Source organism: Brachyistius frenatus, unplaced genomic scaffold, assembly GCF_029030835.1.
Source record: "Brachyistius frenatus isolate BFR_SWC_R1_liver_20210118 unplaced genomic scaffold, ASM2903083v1 Contig_280, whole genome shotgun sequence".
Taxonomy (NCBI): Eukaryota; Metazoa; Chordata; class Actinopteri; family Embiotocidae; genus Brachyistius; species Brachyistius frenatus.
The window spans coordinates 317,606-337,025 of NW_027210879.1; the positions used below are offsets into that span (position 1 = coordinate 317,606).

General features: G+C 42.9%; 1 protein-coding gene across 3 annotated transcripts in view; it reads left to right on the forward strand.

Moving 5' to 3' along the window:
• nbr1b (NBR1 autophagy cargo receptor b) overlaps positions 1 to 12,847 on the forward strand; it is a 35,946-nt gene extending 23,099 nt beyond the window's left edge. The window contains exons 16-24 of one of the 3 annotated variants that reach the window (XM_069721987.1): positions 1,194 to 1,364; positions 1,602 to 2,024; positions 2,165 to 2,354; positions 5,474 to 5,591; positions 5,727 to 5,917; positions 6,663 to 6,748; positions 6,837 to 6,909; positions 8,151 to 8,244; positions 10,724 to 12,847. In XM_069721987.1, coding sequence (XP_069578088.1) covers positions 1,194 to 1,364; positions 1,602 to 2,024; positions 2,165 to 2,354; positions 5,474 to 5,591; positions 5,727 to 5,917; positions 6,663 to 6,748; positions 6,837 to 6,909; positions 8,151 to 8,244; positions 10,724 to 10,897 — 1,520 coding nt within the window. In that variant the 3' untranslated portion in view covers positions 10,898 to 12,847. Of the gene's footprint in view, positions 1 to 1,193; positions 1,371 to 1,601; positions 2,025 to 2,164; positions 2,355 to 5,473; positions 5,592 to 5,726; positions 5,918 to 6,662; positions 6,749 to 6,836; positions 6,910 to 8,150; positions 8,245 to 10,723 lie in introns of all 3 variants that reach the window. The other 2 variants (XM_069721986.1, XM_069721988.1) reach the window with 2 other exon arrangements.
• Positions 12,848 to 19,420: the final 6,573 nt, after the last annotated feature.

The window sequence follows — 19,420 nt, forward strand, 5'->3', positions numbered from 1 at the left end:
TACTGTCTGTTCATCTTCCATCTAAGCTCATTTACATACCAATACGCCCTCTGAATGCCAAATATAGTCACAATATGCCTTTAAAAGTGCTGCAGACTTAATGTCGAGCTTCTTGTTATAGAAACTTAGAAGCAGAGAGATGAGAAACATCACAGCCGGGGAGAAGGTAGTGTAGTGACTCAGGAGCAGCTGTGTAGAAAAGGTTTCCCAGCATGCACTGGGACAACAGATTTATGGACATACTGTAAGTGTAATTTTCTGCGTGTTCCGGCAGCGTTAGTGCTCTCATTGTATTTCACATCGTGGTTTTAGAGCATTTGATTTGTGGTCATATTATGTGTGGTTATTATAAATGAATGCGTTTAGACCAGGAGTCATGTGATGTGCTCAGTTGGTCGCTATCTGTCTTAGATGAACAGATTTGGTTGAAAGAGGTCTGCCCTGCCACAACTGAATTATATTCATTGAATATTTTTCTTTTATAATTAATTTTGGAGACTATGAAGAACAAATAAAAGTCATCGCTCAGTCACAAGCCAAGCTGGAATGTTTTGTGTCCTCATGGACTCAAAGCCAAACTTTAAGAGCCACAGTAAGACATTGCGTTCATATTCAGTCATGGATTTCTGTAACGGGGTGTTTACAGGTCTCTAAAAAAAAGCTGATTTTGAATGCTGCTGCTCGAGTAAATCACTAAATCACTACAGCTGTAAGACTTTACATGGGCTACTTGTCAAACCTGGGATTTCCAAATACTGCTATTAGTCTATAAAGCACTGAATGCTTCAGGGTTTTAATAAATCCATTAATATACTCAATTCTTAAAGTGCACTGTAATTTATACTCTTGTATTTTTTTTTTATTATTATTATTTTTCTTTCAATGTTTGAGTTTTTCCTTTATGATTTCTATCTAAATGCTTTTCTTTCTATCATCTAATGTTGGCTTTTGTCTTCTATCGTGTCTCAATGCCTTTTATGTTTCATGTGAGGCACTTTGAATGACCTTTTGTTAATATACAAATGACCTCGCCTTGCTTTACAGCCCCTATGAATACACAGGATGTTAAAGGTCATGCCTGTTTAATTAGCTGAACCCAGCACTGCAAGCACAACATCTAATTCTGTGCATAGAGGTGACACACAGCCTGTCGGTTCGTCATAACGTTTGTCTTCTCGCTCCCGGTTCCTCAGATGTCCCCCATGTGGCAGTATCTGGAGCTGAAGGGGGCGGAGTCCCAGCTCAGGAGGAAGGGGAGGATGATATCAGCGGGACTCAGTTTGTTTGTGAGACTGTTATTCGCTCCATGACGCTGGAGGAGGCCCCAGATCACGCTCCTCTGAGAGGGTCCCGCCCAAGGACAGGTAAAGGTCAGTCACAAGGGGTCCGGTCTGAAGCTGTCCTCTTAAAGGGATTACTAGTTGGTTGATTTTTACTGGAGAAGAAAATAAAATATTTCCTACAATGTGGTAATTGTGTATTTTCTGTGTTCTTAGTTAAGTGAAATTTGAGTTTCTTTGAGTTGGCTTTCATCGCCATGTATATTTGAGTAAAAGAGTTAAAGAGAAGAGCATGACAGTGGTCCTCCTGTTGGCTTACAGTGGTGCGTGCAGCTGCTCAGGGCGGCTCCTCATCCTCCTCTTCCTCCTCCTCCTCCTCCTGCTCCTCCTCCTCTTACTGTGTGAAAAGTAAAAGTGTGAAAACAGAGGAGAGCCCTGACAGCAGCTCCAACAACCCCCTGAAACCACCGGCGACTCTCAAGGCTTCCCTCCCCTCCCAGCTGAAGGCCTCCCTACCGGCTCCGTTGTCCGTGGCACCGACCCCGCTGCCCGGGTCCGGCTCGGCGCAGAGTCCGGTTCCCGGGTCCGGCTCATTGCCAACCCCGCTGCCCAGGTCCGGCTCGGCACAGAGTCTGGTGCCAGGGTCCGGCTCGGCGCCGGGTCCGCCGCCCGGGCCCGGCTCGGCACCGACCCCGCTGCACACTCGGCCCAAGATCTCCACGCTGCAGGAGCACAAAGACACAGGTGACTGCAGACAACCACGTTCACGCTGTCAAGCAGACCGTCGATTTTAAACCTCATCCTGTTCTCACTTCCAGCTTCTTCATGTTTTGTTTTTCATGCCGTATCTTTGAATCCTGTTGTTTCTCTTAATCTGATCCCAGGCGAAGTTGAGGAGTCCCACATGGAGCTCCGAGTGACGGAGAGAGAGACGGAGCCGGAGAAGGAGAAGGAGGGCGAGGAGAAGAGAGAAGGGACGAGGAGTCGCTCCTCCTCCACCTCCTCGGAAGATTACATCATCATCCTCCCCGACTGCTTTGACACCAGCCGGCCACTGGGGGAGTCTATGTACAGGTACAAGTCCTGGTGGCGTTGGAGCAGCAGCAACGGCCGGCCGCCACTCGTTGTCATCATCACGTGTGTTGCGTGTTGTCATCATCACGCGTGTTGCGTATTGTTATCACGTGTGTTGCGTGTTGTCATCATCACGTGTGTTGCGTGTTGTCATCGTCATACGTGTTGTGTTTTCATCACGTGTTTTGCATGTTGTCATCATGTGTTGCGTGTTTTCATCATCACGTGTGTTGTGTGTTGTCATCATCACGTGTGTTGCGTGTTGTCATCGTCATACGTGTTGTGTTTTCATCACGTGTTTTGCATGTTGTCATCATGTGTTGCGTGTTTTCATCATCACGTGTGTTGTGTGTTGTCATCACTTGTGTTGCGTGTTGTCATCATCACATGTGTTGTGTGTTGTCATCATCACACGTGTTGTGTATTGTCATCACGTGTGTTGCGTGTTGTCATCATCACGCCTGTTGTGTGTTGTCATCATCACACGTGTTGTGTTATGTCATCACGTGTGTTGCGTGTTTTCATCACGTGTTGCATGTTGTCATCATCACGTCTGTTGTGTGTTGTCATCATCACACGTGTTGTGTATTGTCATCACTTGTGTTGCGTGTTGTCATCGTCATACGTGTTGTGTTTTCATCACGTGTTTTGCATGTTGTCATCATCACGTGTGTTGCGTGTTGTCATCATCATACGTGTTGTGTTTTCATCACGTGTTTTGCATGTTGTCATCATCACATGTTCCATATTGTCATCATCACGTGTGTTGCGTGTTGTCATCACATGTTGCATATTGTCATCATCACGTGTATTGTGTGTTGTCATCATCACGCGTGTTGTGTTTTCATCATCACGTGTGTTGCATGTTGTCATCATCACGTGTTGCGTGTTGTCATCATCACGTGTGTTGTGTTGTCATCATCACACGTGTTGTGTACTGTCATCACGTGTGTTGCATGTTGTCATCGTCATACGTGTTGTGTTTTCATCACGTGTTTTGCATGTTGTCATCATCATGTGTTGAGTGTTTTCATCATCACGTGTGTTGCAATTGTCATCATCACGTGTGTTGTGTATTGTCATCACGTGTGTTGCGTGTTGTCATCATCACGTGTGTTGTGTGTTGTCATCATCACACGTGTTGTGTATTGTCATCACGTGTGTTGCGTGTTGTCATCATCATGTGTGTTGCGTGTTGTCATCGTCATACGTGTTGTTTTCATCACGTGTTTTGCATGTTGTCATCACGTGTGTTGCATGTTGTCATCATCACGTGTGTTGTGTGTTGTCATCATCACACGTGTTGTGTATTGTCATCACGTGTGTTGCGTGTTGTCATCGTCACGTGTGTTGCGTGTTGTCATCATCATACGTGTTGTGTGTTTTCATCACGTGTTTTGCATGTTGTCATCATCATGTGTTGCGTGTTTTCATCATCACGTGTTTTGCATGTTGTCATCATCATGTGTTGCGTGTTTTCATCATCACGTGTGTTGCATGTTGTCATCATCACGTGTGTTGTGTGTTGTCATCATCACACGTGTTGCGTGTTGTCATCATCACGTGTGTTGCGTGTTGTCATCGTGTGTTTGTTTTCATCACGTGTTTTGCATCATCACATGTGTTGCGTGTTGTCATCATCACGTGTGTTGCGTGTTGTCATCACGTTGCATATTGCGTGTTGTCATCACGCGTGTTGTGTTTTCATCATCACGTGTGTTGCATGTTTTCATCATCACGTGTTGCGTGTTGTCATTCACGTGTGTTGTGTGTTGTCATCATCACACGTGTTGTGTACTGTCATCACGTGTGTTGCATGTTGTCATCATCACGTGTGTTGCGTGTTGTCATCATCATACGTGTTGTGTTTTCATCACGTGTTTTGCATGTTGTCATCATCATGTGTTGAGTGTTTTCATCATCACGTGTTGCGTCTGTTGTGTATTGTCATCATCACGTGTTGTGTATTGTCATCACGTGTGTTGCGTTGTCATCATCACACGTGTTGTGTGTTTTGCATGTCATCATCACGCGTGTTGTGTTTTCATCATCACGTGTGTTGCATGTTGTCATCATCACGTGTTGCGTGTTGTCATCATCACGTGTGTTGTGTTGTCATCATCACACGTGTTGTGTACTGTCATCACGTGTGTTGCATGTTGTCATCATCACGTGTGTTGCGTGTTGTCATCATCATCATCACGTGTGTTTGTGTTGTCATCATCACGTGTGTTGTGTTGTCATCATCACACGTGTTGTGTACTGTCATCACGTGTGTTGCATGTTGTCATCATCACGTGTGTTGCGTGTTGTCATCGTCATACGTGTTGTGTTTTCATCACGTGTTTTGCATGTTGTCATCATCATGTGTTGAGTGTTTTCATCATCACGTGTGTTGCAATTGTCATCATCACGTCTGTTGTGTATTGTCATCATCACACGTGTTGTGTATTGTCGTCACGTGTGTTGCGTGTTTTCATCACGTGTTTTGCATGTTGTCATCATCATGTGTTGCGTGTTGTCATTATCACGTGTGTAGCGTGTTTTCATCACGTGTTGTTATCACGTGTGTTGTGTGTTGTCATCATCACACGTGTTGTGTGTTGTCATCATCACGTATGTTGTGTGTTGTCATCATCATGTGTGTTGTGTGCTGTCATTATCACGTGTGTTGTGTGTTGTCATCACGTGTTGCATATTGTCATCATCACGTGTGTTGTGTGTTGTCATTATCACACGTGTTGCGTGTTGTCATCATCACGCGTATTGCGTGTTGTCATCTTCACATGTGTTGCGTGTTTTCATCATCACGTGTTGCGTGTCATCATCACGCGTGTTGCGTGTTGTCATCATCACGAGTGTTGCATGTTATCATTACGTGTGTTGCGTGTTGTCATCATCACGTGTGTTGCGTGTTGCCATCATGACGTGTTGCATATTGTCATCATCACATTTGTTGTGTTGTCATCATCACATGTTGCGTATTGTCATCATCATGTGTATTGCGTGTTGTCATCATCACGCGTTGCGTGTTTTCATCATCACGTGTGTTGCATGTTTTCCAACATGGCGGCTGAACGTTACCTTCCCCTGAATCCCTCTTCTTCGTCCCTCTGCAGCTCTGCTCTGTCCCAGCCTGATGATATCCCAGCTGAGACTCCCACAGACCCATCATCTGACCACCCGGGCAGCACCGCTGAGGAGCGGGAGCCGGGTGAGGTGGGTGAGCTGGGTGAGGTGGGTGAGACAGGTGAAGTGGGTGAGCTGGGTGAGGTGGGTGAGACAGGTGAGGTGGGTGAGCTGGGTGAGCTGGGTGAGGTGGGTGAAGTGGGTGAGACGGGTGAGGTGGGTGAAGTGGGTGAGACGGGTGAGGTGGGTGAGGTGGGTGAGACGGGTGAGGTGGGTGAGACGGGTGAGACGGGTGAGGCTGCTGCAGCGTCTCCGGGGACGGAGCTGTCGAGAACCAGCAGCGCCAACGACATGCTCTGCACGTCTCAGACGCTGGACGACGAGCCGCTGACGCCTGAAGTGGTGACGCCACCTAAAGCCGCCATCACGCCGAGGTCAGCGTTTCTAACCCCGTTATTGTTTCACTGGGTTTTACCAACACACAGTTATCATTTAACTGCAACCAACATCTTAAGTTAAATACATATATTTATATTTAGTGCAGCTTTAACTTTGTATTCATTTTCATTTCAGATTATGTTTGCATGTTGGTTTACTTTGATAGTGAGGGTACAGATATGAACAGGAACTGTAGGGAGGAAGAGGGTAACAGCCCAGACGGAGGGAGGAAGAGGGTAACAGCCCAGACGGAGGGAGGATGAGGGTAACAGCCCAGACGGAGGGAGGAAGAGGGTAACAGCCCAGATGGAGGGAGGAAGAGGGTAACAGCCCAGACGGAGGGAGGATGAGGGTAACAGCCCAGACGGAGGGAGGAAGAGGGTAACAGCCCAGACGGAGGGAGGAAGAGGGTAACAGCCCAGACGGAGGGAGGAAGAGGGTAACAGCCCAGACGGAGGGAGGAAGAGGGTAACAGCCCAGACGGAGGGAGGATGAGGGTAACAGCCCAGACGGAGGGAGGAAGAGGGTAACAGCCCAGACGGAGGGAGGAAGAGGGTAACAGCCCAGACGGAGGGAGGAAGAGGGTAACAGCCCAGACGGAGGGAGGATGAGGGTAACAGCCCAGACGGAGGGAGGATGGCATGTGGAACACAACTACTATCTTGTGTTTGTAGCGCTGGTTGTAAATGACTCGTAAATGGGACAGAATTATCCAACTGTGTGATTGTTGACATCGTACAGGCTAGAGAGCAGTGGAGAAACACAAGGTGGTGCTGATGCTGCCGTGGACGGCGACGAGGCCTCTGAACTGTACCAAACGGAGGACGGTGAGCACGCTGAAGCACCAACTCTTATTGTTGACATGTTTAAAGTGAACTGATGTGAGTCCAGAAAAATGTTGTCGTTGCCACGCAGCCGCTGATCCTGAAGAAGAAACTTCTACTGAAGATACTGAGAACACAGAGGAGGACAATCCTGAGGACCCTAGGTATCTCACACACACACACACACACACACACACACACACACACACACACACACACACACACACACACACACACACACACACACACACAAACTCACACACACACACACACACACACACACACACACACACACACACACACACACACACACACACACACACAAAAGTTTTATTGAACTTTATTAGAGGACAATCCACAAACATGTACAGTGATGTAAATCTTACATTTCCCCACATCACGATGGTGCTGTGATACATTTGGATCCAGTGACTGTGGAGTACAAGAAACTCACGTCATCTTCAGGAAACCAATCGGAGATGATCTGAGCTTGTGACGTGTGTTTCCTGCTGAAAGGAGCCTTTAGGAGATGGATGGACATGGACCAGTACTCAGGGCAGCACTGTTTTTTAACTGATACTCAGCTGGTACCGAAAGGGCCCAAAGGGGCCCAAGAAAAACGCACCCAACACCATTAAACCACCAGCAGCAGCCTGAATTGTTGATCCCAGGCTGGATGGATCCATGCTGTCATGATGCTTACGTCCAAATTCGAACCTTTCCATCAAAGAGTCGCAGCAGAAATTGAGATTCATCAGACCAGGAAAATGTTTTTCAAATTTTCTATGTTGGTGAGCCGGTGACCACTGTAGCCACACTTCCTGTTCTGGGCTGGGAGGAGTGTTTTCTGCTGGAGTCCATCTGGTTTGACGTGTTGTGCATTCAGAGATGCTCTTCTGCCTGTGTCTGAAGTAATGAGTGTTTTTTAGTTCGTGTTCCTTTCTGTCAGTCTGGTCCTTCTGACACATTCAAAAGTTCCTTAAATCACTTTTCTTCCCAGCTTGAGTAGATCCTCTAGACGCATGTCTACATGCCGAAATGAGTTTCAGACATACAGTATGATTGGCAAAGTAGATATTTTCTTTAATGAGCAGTTGACAGGATATATTCAAAGAAGTGTCCATCCATCTAACTCGCAATCAAACCTGTGGGCCTGTTGTCATTCTACTGCTCATCGGTTCTCTGACTATATACAAATTGCATAAAATCAGTTCTGCGAGATACAAACAAGTAACTCGTGTCATTTCTTTAGTTTTATCTTTTGTTTTATCACACTGAAGATGGCTTGGTATCATTAAATGGCAGAAATGCACATGCCAATCAATAGTTATCACTATGTAAAAGAGAATTTATTTTGTATTTTTTTCTAAAATGTTGATTTTGCAAATGTCTCTTCTCTCCTCAGGCATCCAGGCATCACCAGCGGCCTGGTGAAAGGAGCTCTGTCAGTAGCTGCCTCGGCCTACAAAGCCTTATTCACTGGACAAGGACCCACTCAGGTGAGCAAACAGTCTGCACCTAACAACCTGTTATCCTTACTACAACCCCCGTTTCCAAAAAAGTTGGGATGCTGTGTAAAATATACATTAACACAAAATGCAATGATTTACAATTCATATAAACCCATATTTAATTGCCAATAGACCACAGACAACATATCAAATGTTGAAACGGAGACATTTTATTGTTTTATGAAAAATATCTGCTCTTTTTGATTTGATGGCAGCAACACGTTTCAAAAAAGTTATGACAGGATCAACAAAAGATGGAAAAAGTTGTATAAAGATTTAAAAAAAAAAATAAATAAAATAAAACACCTGCTGGAACATCTGACAACTAATTATGTTACCATGGCAACAGATCAGCAACATGATTGGCTATAAAAAGATGATTTCAGAGAGGCGGAGTCTCTCAGCATTGAAGATGGGGAGAGGTTCACCACTCTGAAAGACTGTGTTGGAAAATAGTTCAACAATCTAAGAATAATGTTCCTCAACGTAAAACTACAAAGAATTAGTGGATTTCATCGTCTACGGTTCATAATATCATTAAAAGATTCAGAGAATCTGGAGAAATCTCTGAACACAAGGGACAAGGCTGGAAACCAATATTGGATGGTGGTGATCTTCGGGCCCTCAGGCAGCACTGCATTAAAAACACACTATTCTGGAGTGGAAATCACTGCATGGGCTCAGGAACACTTGTGAAAACCATCGTCTGTGAACACAGTTCATCGCTGCGTCCACAAATGCTGTTAAAACCCTCCAAAGAAGAAACCAGATAGAAACATGATCCAGAAACACCACCGCCTTCTCTGGACCGAGATCATTGACGATGGACTGAGGTGAAGTGGAAAACTCGTGAGGTCTGATGGATCACAAGCTGAGATTCTGTTTGGAAATCATGGACGCTGCATCCTCCAGGTTAAAGAGGAGAGGGACCATCCAGCTTGTTATCAGCTCAGTTCTAAAGCCAGCATCTGTGATGGTACAGGGATGCATGAGTGCACATGGCATGGGTAGCTTGAACATCTGGAAGGAAGCGTTAATGCTGAATGATATATTCAGGTTTTGGAGCAACATATGCTGCCATCCAGACAACGTCTCTTTCAGGGAAGGTCTTGTTTATTTCAGCAGAACAACGTCCAACCACATTCTGCATGTATTCCAACAGCATGGTTCTCTAGTAGAAGAGTCCGCTGATAAACTGGCCTCCTGCAGTCCAGACCTGTCAATCATTGAAAACATCTGGAGCATCAGGACATGAACAATACAACAAAGGAGACCCTGAACTGTTGAGCAGCCGAAATCCTCTATCAGGCAAGAATGGGACCACATTTCACTTTCAAAACTCCAGAAACTGGTCTCCTCAGTTCCCTAGCATTTCCAGAGTGTTGTTAAAAGAAGAGTTGATGCAGCTCAGTGGTGAACATGATCCTGGAACAACTTTGTAGAGACGTGTTGCTGACATCAGATTCAAAACAACCATATATTTTTTATAAAATGTTTTATTTTGTTAGTTTCAACATTTAATATGTGGTTTTTAGTCTATTTGCAATCTAATATTTGATTTATGTAATTTACAAATTATTGCATTCTGTTTTTATTTACATTTTACACAGTGTTTTGGAAACGGGATTGTACATCTGTGTAGTTTGGTTGTTTTAAGGTCGTCTTAAGGTACAAAAGCTTTGGATATCCCAATTCGTTTTTTGCCATCCCGAGCAAAGATTTTTAATATATTAGATATCTGCAGTTACTGAGGCTGATTTGTTACTTTTTTTATTTAAATATGTTCCTGTTACTGTAAATTATGCCACACTTTCATCACCTCTTATCCTCCAAAATAAGGCAGTAAGCTTTGCTCCTGACCTTCGCTGTAATGCTGGTTACTACTGTCAGTAATATGTCAGCTAGCCAGACACGCAAACATAGTCTCAGGCCTATAGGTTAGGTTAGGTTAGGTTAGGTTAGGTTAGGTTAGGTTAGGTTAGGTTAGGTTAGGTTAGGTTAGGTTGGGTTAGGTTAGGTAGTTACTTTATTAATCCCCGAGGGGAATTTTTTTCGCTACAGCAGCATACAGGAAGCAATAGATAATAATAGAATAATAAAAAGCAATAAAATAGCAGTAAAAAATATTAAATATAAAATGCACAGTATATACAGTACAATATATATCTATATATATTATATAAAAACAACCAAGAAACACAGTCAACAGTGTTATTGTTGTGTGATGGATTTTGCCAGAGGTGAGTTATTGTACAGTCTAACTGCGGTCGGCAAGAATGATCTCCTGTATCTGGAATGATCTCCTGTATCTGGAATGATCTCCTGTATCTGGAATGATCTCCTGTATCAGGAATGATCTCCTGTATCTGGAATGATCTCCTGTATCTGTCCTTGTGACAGCGGAGCTGGAGGATATGATAATCAGTAGCAGGTTTCCTAGGACTAATCCGAAACTATTCCCATGCAGCCTCCAGTAGACACGTCCACCCAGGACACCATGATGGCTGTGCTGGTTGAGATGGGATTCGGGGACCGGCCGCTCAACCAGCGGCTTCTCAAGAAACACAACTACAACCTGCTGGATGTGGTGAACGAGCTGGTTCAGATGACTGACAATGACTGGTACTCCACACGCTACTGACAACAGAGAAGTAGAGGAGGAAGGAAAACTGAGACAGAGAAGTAGATGAAACACAAGAAATGATGCAAGTAGAATGAGGAGAAGGGAAGACTGGAAGAGAGAATTTCATCTCTGCTCATCTACCTTTTTATCTTCCTCCTTCTGTCCATCTCCCCTCCGATTGGTTCATTTGGACGGAGGGTAAATCTTCTCTGAGTCTGTCAGGGGATAAACTTCCTGGGATCCTGTACGAGACCATCAAATACTCACTGTCTGTAGTATTAGTTTTAGCATAGGCCTTGATAGTGACAAGTTTCCTGGCACACAGAGATGAAGTAAGATGCACTGAAGGTCTGAAAAGGAGCTACATGCAGCGTTTCCACCAGTTCAGACCACCTTTTATTGGTTTTGAGAAAGAAGTATAAAAGCTTAAAAAAGTGGTTGTTAACATCAAATTTAAAACTATAGTGTGGGACTTTTACACATAAATAAATGTCCATTACAATCAAGCCTTTAACAGACAAGTTAATGCGATGCTCATTAAAGCCACCAGGTGGTGCTCTCTGTGTCTGCTGAGCAGAGCAGGCCCACACTAGCAGCCATTTGAATTTTAAATTAAACCCTAAACCAAATTGAATGAAGATAAGTTAATGTGACTGTTCCAGACTTTTTAAAAGTGATCAGTGACGAATGGATGAAATTCTTACAGTCGTCATTTTGCTGGGTTTTCATGCATTTCATTTTGTTTATCCACATTTTACCGCCACAGTGGGCGCTGTAGACCAAACTGCTGTGGAATCCATGACACATTCATGTGTCGGCAGTGTTTATGGAATTACTCTCCCTGGCTGAAGGAGGAGACAAAAGTTCCACACTGCAGTTTTAACTTCATGAAGCAAGCTCAAGTTGTTAGCTGCAAAAGCTAAACAGTTCAGTTAATTGAAGCAATTCAGCAGATGTCATCCTACATGTAAGATGCAGGTACTGTACATGTACCAGCATGAAGAAGAGAGTTGTGGTAAAAGGCTGCAAGTAGCACCTTCCTGAAGTAAGTAATAAAGAACAAAGCAGTAAGATATGTCAAGTATTTACATGGAAGTCAGAGAAAGTTGGACTCACGCTAGTCACAGACTGAATTTATCATCTACTTTTGCCAAAACACCAACTAACAGAACATTTACATGCTCTTAATGAGACATTCGATTTGCAACAGAGTTCTGTAGCCATAGTTTGACTGGTTTCAATGAGGTTAGTAAAGGCTCCGCCCACCGGCTAACACGGTCACAGTAGCTCTCTGCATATTTAATTCAAAACTACCATCCATAGATATTGAAACCATTGACCCCTGTCTTACCACCATCGTTGTCATGGGAACGCTACACACTCATGCTGATAAAAATGTAAGTATACCATGGGCCTCGGGGGTTGGTGTAAAGTGATCATCTGTCATCATTTAGGTTAAAGTATCTTATATGTTATTATTATTTTTGTTTCATAACTTTTGTCCATATCACTGGAGCATATACATATCTTACACACCCATCCTGTACTGTATGCAGAACATGCTGTTGAAGAGTAGATGACCACTGAAGGCAGAAAAACCCTGATGGATAGTTGTGGAGGATTATTGGGAGTATAATATTTGCACTACAAGACGCAGAGACCATTCACTCAACATGAAAATCTTCCTCCTACTGACGTCCTCCTCTTTCATACGTTGTTGCCTTGACATTTGCACAACTTTTTTCTCTGAACACTTTAGCTAGCTCTCTCAATCAGTATTTTCTGTATTGCCTGAACCTCCCAGAGAGACTAAAGGTTGCGGTAGACATTGAAATAACATCTTCATTAACCAGTCAGTTGATTCCAGCTCTTCTGAGTGGCCACATTTGAAGGTTGAATGCTATTTTTGATGACCTTCACAGTATTAAGACGGTATGATTATCTGATCGTCTGCCTTGTTGAGTTGTGAAGTCTGTCAGACAGAACCCTCTTCAGTACCGCCAGAGGAGAGGCGCTTTCACCCTGCGTCTCCACAGGAAGTCGCGCGTTAGCAGCAGCTCCGCTGCTCCATCTGCGTCACACAGGAGGTGTTCACACACATTCAGCTGTTGAAGTTTAGTTATGTTATTTAAAAAGATGAAACAAACATTTGATGGTAAAAATAGGCTAATGTTTGGTCTATGTGGCTCGATACGCCCGTTAGTGTGCTTTCAGTCTAATTCCTTCCTTTGAATCAAAGTCTGGTGCATTTGCCTGTTTGCTTTATTTGTGAGAAGGTGTGAAAGATGTCAACAATCCCATTAAGACAGCCCGGTAGCCGAAAACGGACCAACTAAAGGTCTCCCACAAAAGCAAATCATTTGGTGTCCATGGTAACACATACAGGCTTCAATACATGAGATTTTTGGATTTTGTGCGACACATTTGAAAAAGAATTTAAACAGACGTGTGCTGAGCACATGTTCGTAGCTTCTGTAGTCTTCACGTAAAATGTGCCTCTTTTACATCCTCTGTCTGTTTGTCATGATTCAGGCGGTCCAGAGCTGATGATGCAAGCTACCCAAACTCTACAATGAACGAACTACCTGTCACTTCATGTGACTCTTCATTCCTCAGTAAATACAAAAAATAGAGCAAAGCATCAGATTTTTTCAGATGAACCAAACATCATTATGTGACAGATGTCAGATGATCCAGATCTTTACAAGAGGTTATTGAAGTGATTGTTTAGTTTGACCTGAGAGGCGTAAAATGACTTCAAAAAGCCATGTTGAATTAAAACTCTTGCATGGTCTCATTTTGTCAGCTGCTCAGTACTTCTTCAGCAGACACTCCTTCAGGATGTGTACATTAAGAGTGTGTACAGGAAGTCATTCCAAACTAACGGGAATGTGTGTAACAGTGTGAAGTGTAGATTGATCAAGATACACATGTGTGTATATATATACTGTATATATACAGCCATGGAAAAAATTAAGAGACCACTTCAAAATGATCAGTTTCTCTGGTTTTACTATTTATTGGTATGTTTGAGTAAAATAACATTTTTTGTTTTATTCTATAAACTACTGACAACATTTCTCCCAAATTTAAAATTAAAATATTTTCATTTAGAACATTTATTTGCAGAAAATCACAACTGGTCAAAAAAACAAAAAGATGCAGAGTTTTCAGATCTGCAATAATGCAAAGACAAGTTCATATTCATTTTTAAACAACACAATATGAATGTTTTAACTGAGGAAGAGTTCAGAAATCAATATTTGGTGGAATAATTGATTATTGATTTCCAATCCCAGCTTCATGTGTCTTGGCGTCTCTCCACCTCTTTCACTTTGATGTTGGGAGACTTTATGACTCCTGGTGCAAAGATTCAAACAGCTCGGCTTTGTTTGACAGCTGGTGACAGTCCATCTTCCTCTTCATCACATTCCAGAGGTTTTCAATGGGATTCAGGTCTGGAGATCTGGCCGGCCATGACAGGGTCCTGATCTGGTGGTCCTTCATCCACACCTTCACTGACCTGGCTGTGTTTCATGGAGCATCGTCCTGCTGGAAGAACCCTCCTCAGAGTTGGGGAACATCGTCAGAGCAGAAGGAAGCACGTTTTCTTCCAGGACAACTTTGTCCTCGGCTCGATTCATGCGTCCTTCACAAAGACAAATCTGTCTGATTCCAGCCTTGCTGAAGCCCCTCAGATCTTCACTGATCCTCCACCACATTTCACAGGTGGAGACTCTGTGGCTCGTCGACCTCTCCAGGTCTCTGTCTAACCATTAGACCACCAGGTGTTGGACAAAGTTGAACATTGGCCTCCTCAGAGAAGATGACCTTCCTCCAGTCCTCTATGGTCCAATCCTTCTGGTCTTCTTCAAACCTCAGCCTGGCTCTTCTTTGCTTCTCATGATGAAGGGCTTTTTTTCTATCTTTGCCCAACTTCAGCCGCCAGGAGCCTGTTTCTCACTGTCCTCACCATCCTCACCGTCCTCTTCACCCCAGCTGCTGTCTGACATTCTTTTTGGAGGTCACTTAATGTCATCCTACGTTTGTTGAGTGACATTCGAATGAGTTGGTGGTCATCCCGGTGAGCGGAGAGTCGTTTTGGTCCTCTGCTGGTCTGTAGCTTTGTTGTCCCTAATGCCTGTCGCTTTGTTGTCCCTAATGTCTATAGCTTTGTTGTCCCTAATGTCTGTAGCTTTGTTGTCCCTAATGCCTGTAGCTTTGTTGTCCCTAATGTCTGTAGCTTTGTTGTCCCTAATGTCTATAGCTTTGTTGTCCCTAATGTCTGTAGCTTTGTTGTCCCCAATGTATGTAGCTTTGTTGTCCCTAATGTCTGTAGCTTTGTTGTCCCTAATGTCTGCAGCTTTGTTGTCCCTAATGTCTATAGCTTTGTTGTCCCTCATGTCTGTAGCTTTGCTGTCCCTAATGTCTGTAGCTTTGTTGTCCCTAATATCTGTAGCTTTGTTGTCCCTAATGTCTGTAGCTTTGTTGTCCCTAATGCCTGTAGCTTTGTTGTCCCTAATGCCTGTAGCTTTGTTGTCCCTAATGTCTGTAGCTTTGTTGTCCCTAATGTCTATAGCTTTGTTGTCCCTAATGTCTGTAGCTTTGTTGTCCCCAATGTATGTAGCTTTGTTGTCCCTAATGTCTGTAGCTTTGTTGTCCCTAATGTCTGCAGCTTTGTTGTCCCTAATGTCTATAGCTTTGTTGTCCCTCATGTCTGTAGCTTGACCTCGTTCTTATGAACCGTCGTCTTTGACATTTGAAGGATGGAAGCAGCCTGATGCTCACTGTAGTCCTCTGCCAGTAAAACCAGAGTTGAACTCTTCTTTTCTCACTCAAAACTTTTCTTTTGAACTCTTTTGGTCAATAGTCACTTTTTTTAAATTTGAATTACTTTGAAGGTACTACGAGCACCGTTTCTGCCATCCAGCTGGTCCTATTGTAAGAGGACAGTGATGATCACAGCACTGGTTGTTATACTTTTCTTCATTAAATAAGTTTTGATTCAGGTGATCACCTGATCAGTACCTCATTAAGTAGAATCAGGTGATCACCTGATCAGTACCCAATTAAGTAGAATCAGGTGTTTCTGTATTGGAATTCAACAGACTGGAATGGAACGGCTGCCGTACACATAGAGATGCTGATTTAACAAATATTTAGAATGGTCTCTTCATTTTTTCCAGAGCTGTATAAATATATACGTATAAATACATATTTACGTATACACACACATACATCAAAGAATTGAGATTGTCTAAAATATTTTTGCTTTGAATACGTGAAGACTGTTGTGTTTTTCGGCTTATTGTGTGGCGATTGAACTTGTTCTGCTGTGTTCGTGTTTTCTTTTGTAAATTGTACATTTAATTTAACTTTGTAAATGTTTTCAGTTTGGTTTGAAATTGTCTTTTTTTGTTTTTACAATGAGAAGACTTCAAAGATTTGAGATTGGAGTTGAAGACAAAAAACAGCACCTATAATCAATCTTGATCAAGTCAAACAACAGTTGTACATGCTGTGGTGGTAACTCTGCATTTTAGTTTTTTGTATTTTGGCTAAGCTGAGACTTCACCTTAAAAATGGTCTATCTTTAGATATAGCTAAACGTTCTTTTAGGGAATTTGCCTAATTTTCATTCCTACTAAGGGTTATAGGAGGATTGATATCACTCCATTGTTCTGTGGAAATTGTTGAATTGTTGGGTTTCCCTTAATATTGCACTAAGGTCCTCTTGACCTTACTATGTAAAGTTCCCTGAGATGACTTATATTGTGATGTGGCGCTATATAAATAAAATAAAATTATATTGAATAGAATGTCTGTGCACCAAATATGAGGCTACCACAGCTGTGATCCCAGCTTGATATAAAGATATCCAAAGATACCAAAATCCACCTCCCTCCACCTGTAAAGCTCGGGCACCCAGGCGAGATATAATCCAGCACACAACTTCACCTGAAAGAACAATGTGTCATTTTTACACTTCTTTTCACTGTGGTTTGACCAAACCAAGGTGGCGTGATAAATAGTGATCTGTAGGTGTTGTTAGGTATTTTTGACGCCTTCAGCCAGATCAGGGCGCACTGAAAGCCAGAATTTGTTGAACTTGAACAGATTAAAAATTTGCTTTGTTGTGTTTTTAAATAGCAAGAACTGTACATCAACAAATTACCATCATATTAAGACCAGACAAAGACGACCTCTTTTCCTGCTGAGGACATAGTGATCGACTATAACGAGATGAGCGTTGGAGCTGAGGGGCACCACTTCCTACAGACAATTTGCCACTTGGGATTTTAGAGCAACCAATGTGAAATGCAGTGTTAAGACACTTGTTTTTCCTCTGTAATGCGAACGTCTGTGGCTTTAGGTCACACACACTCACTGTTACTCGTGCATACATGTAGACTGCAATGGCTGCAACATCAATGTGTACATAGAGTATTAAAAGGTGGTAGATGAGGGGCACGGCCAACACCCCCAAAAAACACGGCATGCAGAAGTAAAAGTATGTGATTGACTTAACCCTGAGCAAGAGAGCCAGTCAGTATAGTGGCCAGGATTTGGAGTGTTTTTTCTATGGTTTAGACCTTTAAATCCCATTTTCTGGGCTTCAGCTCTTCCACTTCAAATCCCGAAATTCAGTTTCACAAAGGAATGCCTGTTGAGTTCATGCAGACAATCTTAACCAACAGTGGAATGTGATGTTAATAAGAACGGCAATGAAGTAGACCCAAAAGTTTGATTATACGTTTTGGTATTTAAAAAGGAAATGGGATTCTTTAGTAAACATATTTTTGTGATTCCTTGTTTTTTTTTTAATATATATTTTAGGGATTCTTAAATTTGACCACAGTCCTGGGTTGCTAATTAATTGCTGAACTCATCCAATCCAAACTCCCTTGTGACTAAATGGAACCTGGCAGAAATGTGCACTTGAAGAAGGTAAAGCGCTTCACATGCTGTTCTGTTTGTCATTTTGCATTATTAGATGTGTATGTGTTCCATGAAGGTGGGTCAGGGGACATATTTTGATAATTGGGTATGGATGCCTGTAGAAGAAGTCAAGAGGAAAAGAAAGCTGGATTGTTTGAACTTTTTTTTCTGTGTTGCACTTTATGGACATGGTTATGATGTACAAATAAATCTGTCTCCAATTAAAGTCATTACACTCATGAGGGGTTTCTGCTTCCATTCGTTTGTAATAACATGAGGTCATAGCACAGTCTGCTGTAGGACCAATGTATTTCACAAAAAAAACATCTGTTTTGTGGTCCCTTTTATCTGGTTTGCTTTAAGGTACAATCAGAAAGTTCACAGACGATTCCTGTTGCACATGAACGGAGTGCAGCACAGTCATCAGGGAACGGGGGGAAGCAACATCTTCCGCTGGTAAGTATTCCAAGTTATATCACAGTTACAACATAGGACGTCGTGTGCACCATGTACATGCATTCACCTGGTTAATTTTAAAAACACCGATGGACGGCGTCTAGAAGCCACAGAGGCTGACGGGGAGACAACGAAATGTAGGAAATGTAAAGCAAAGAGGGGAAAGATGAAGATCAGCATTTTCTTAAGACGTAGGCTACGAAGTTATGAAAACAAACATGGCTAAAATTACAATATGCGAGTTTAACAGCCAACAAAAAATGAACTTCAGTGGCCGTTCATGTGGAGCCTTCTTGTGTACACAGTAAATACGAGTCCGTTGGAATGCAGCAACATCTCATGGTAGGAATTAAAGACGCCCAAAACGAAAGCCAAGGACTGTGTTCGAGTTGTACACTGGTTCCCTCCTCCATTTGTAGGGAGGATGGTTGGATGGATGGATGGATGGATGGATGGATTGGATGGATGGATGGTTGGATGGATGGTTGGATGGATGGATGGATGGTTGGATGGTTGGTTGGATGGATGGATGGATGGATGGTTGGATGGTTGGTTGGATGGATGGATGGATGGATGGATGGATGGATGGATGGATGGATGGATGGATGGATGGATGGATGGATGGATGGTTGGTTGGATGGATGGATGGTTGGATGGATGGTTGGATGGATGGATGGATGGTTGGATGGATGGAAATAAAACAACCAAAACATTTTTAAAAACAACACAATAAAAGTCAGTCAGCCATAATCTGGGTTAAAACAGGGTGAAGGGCTACAGGATTACAGAAAATGCAAACCGTCGATCAGTTAATAGAATAAATGAATAAAATAAAATGAGGAAGTAGTGCAGCTGATTATTATTGCACTAAGTAAACAGTTCCTTTATGTCGTGGACGTCCTGACGCAGCTAATGCACGTTAGAAAGTGAATAAATTGACAGTAAATAAATGTAAATAAGCATTTATACTGAAGCTATTTCCTATAATAAGAAAGCACATCTCTGCAATGGTTGTATCTTTTTGTCCCTATTCACTAAAATAAAGTAATACTAAAAAAATATCCGCTGTCGTCATCAGTCAACAACACCTGAATGGCCAGTCCTGTGGCAGAGCGTGACGTCAGCGCTGCCAGCGTGGAACGTACG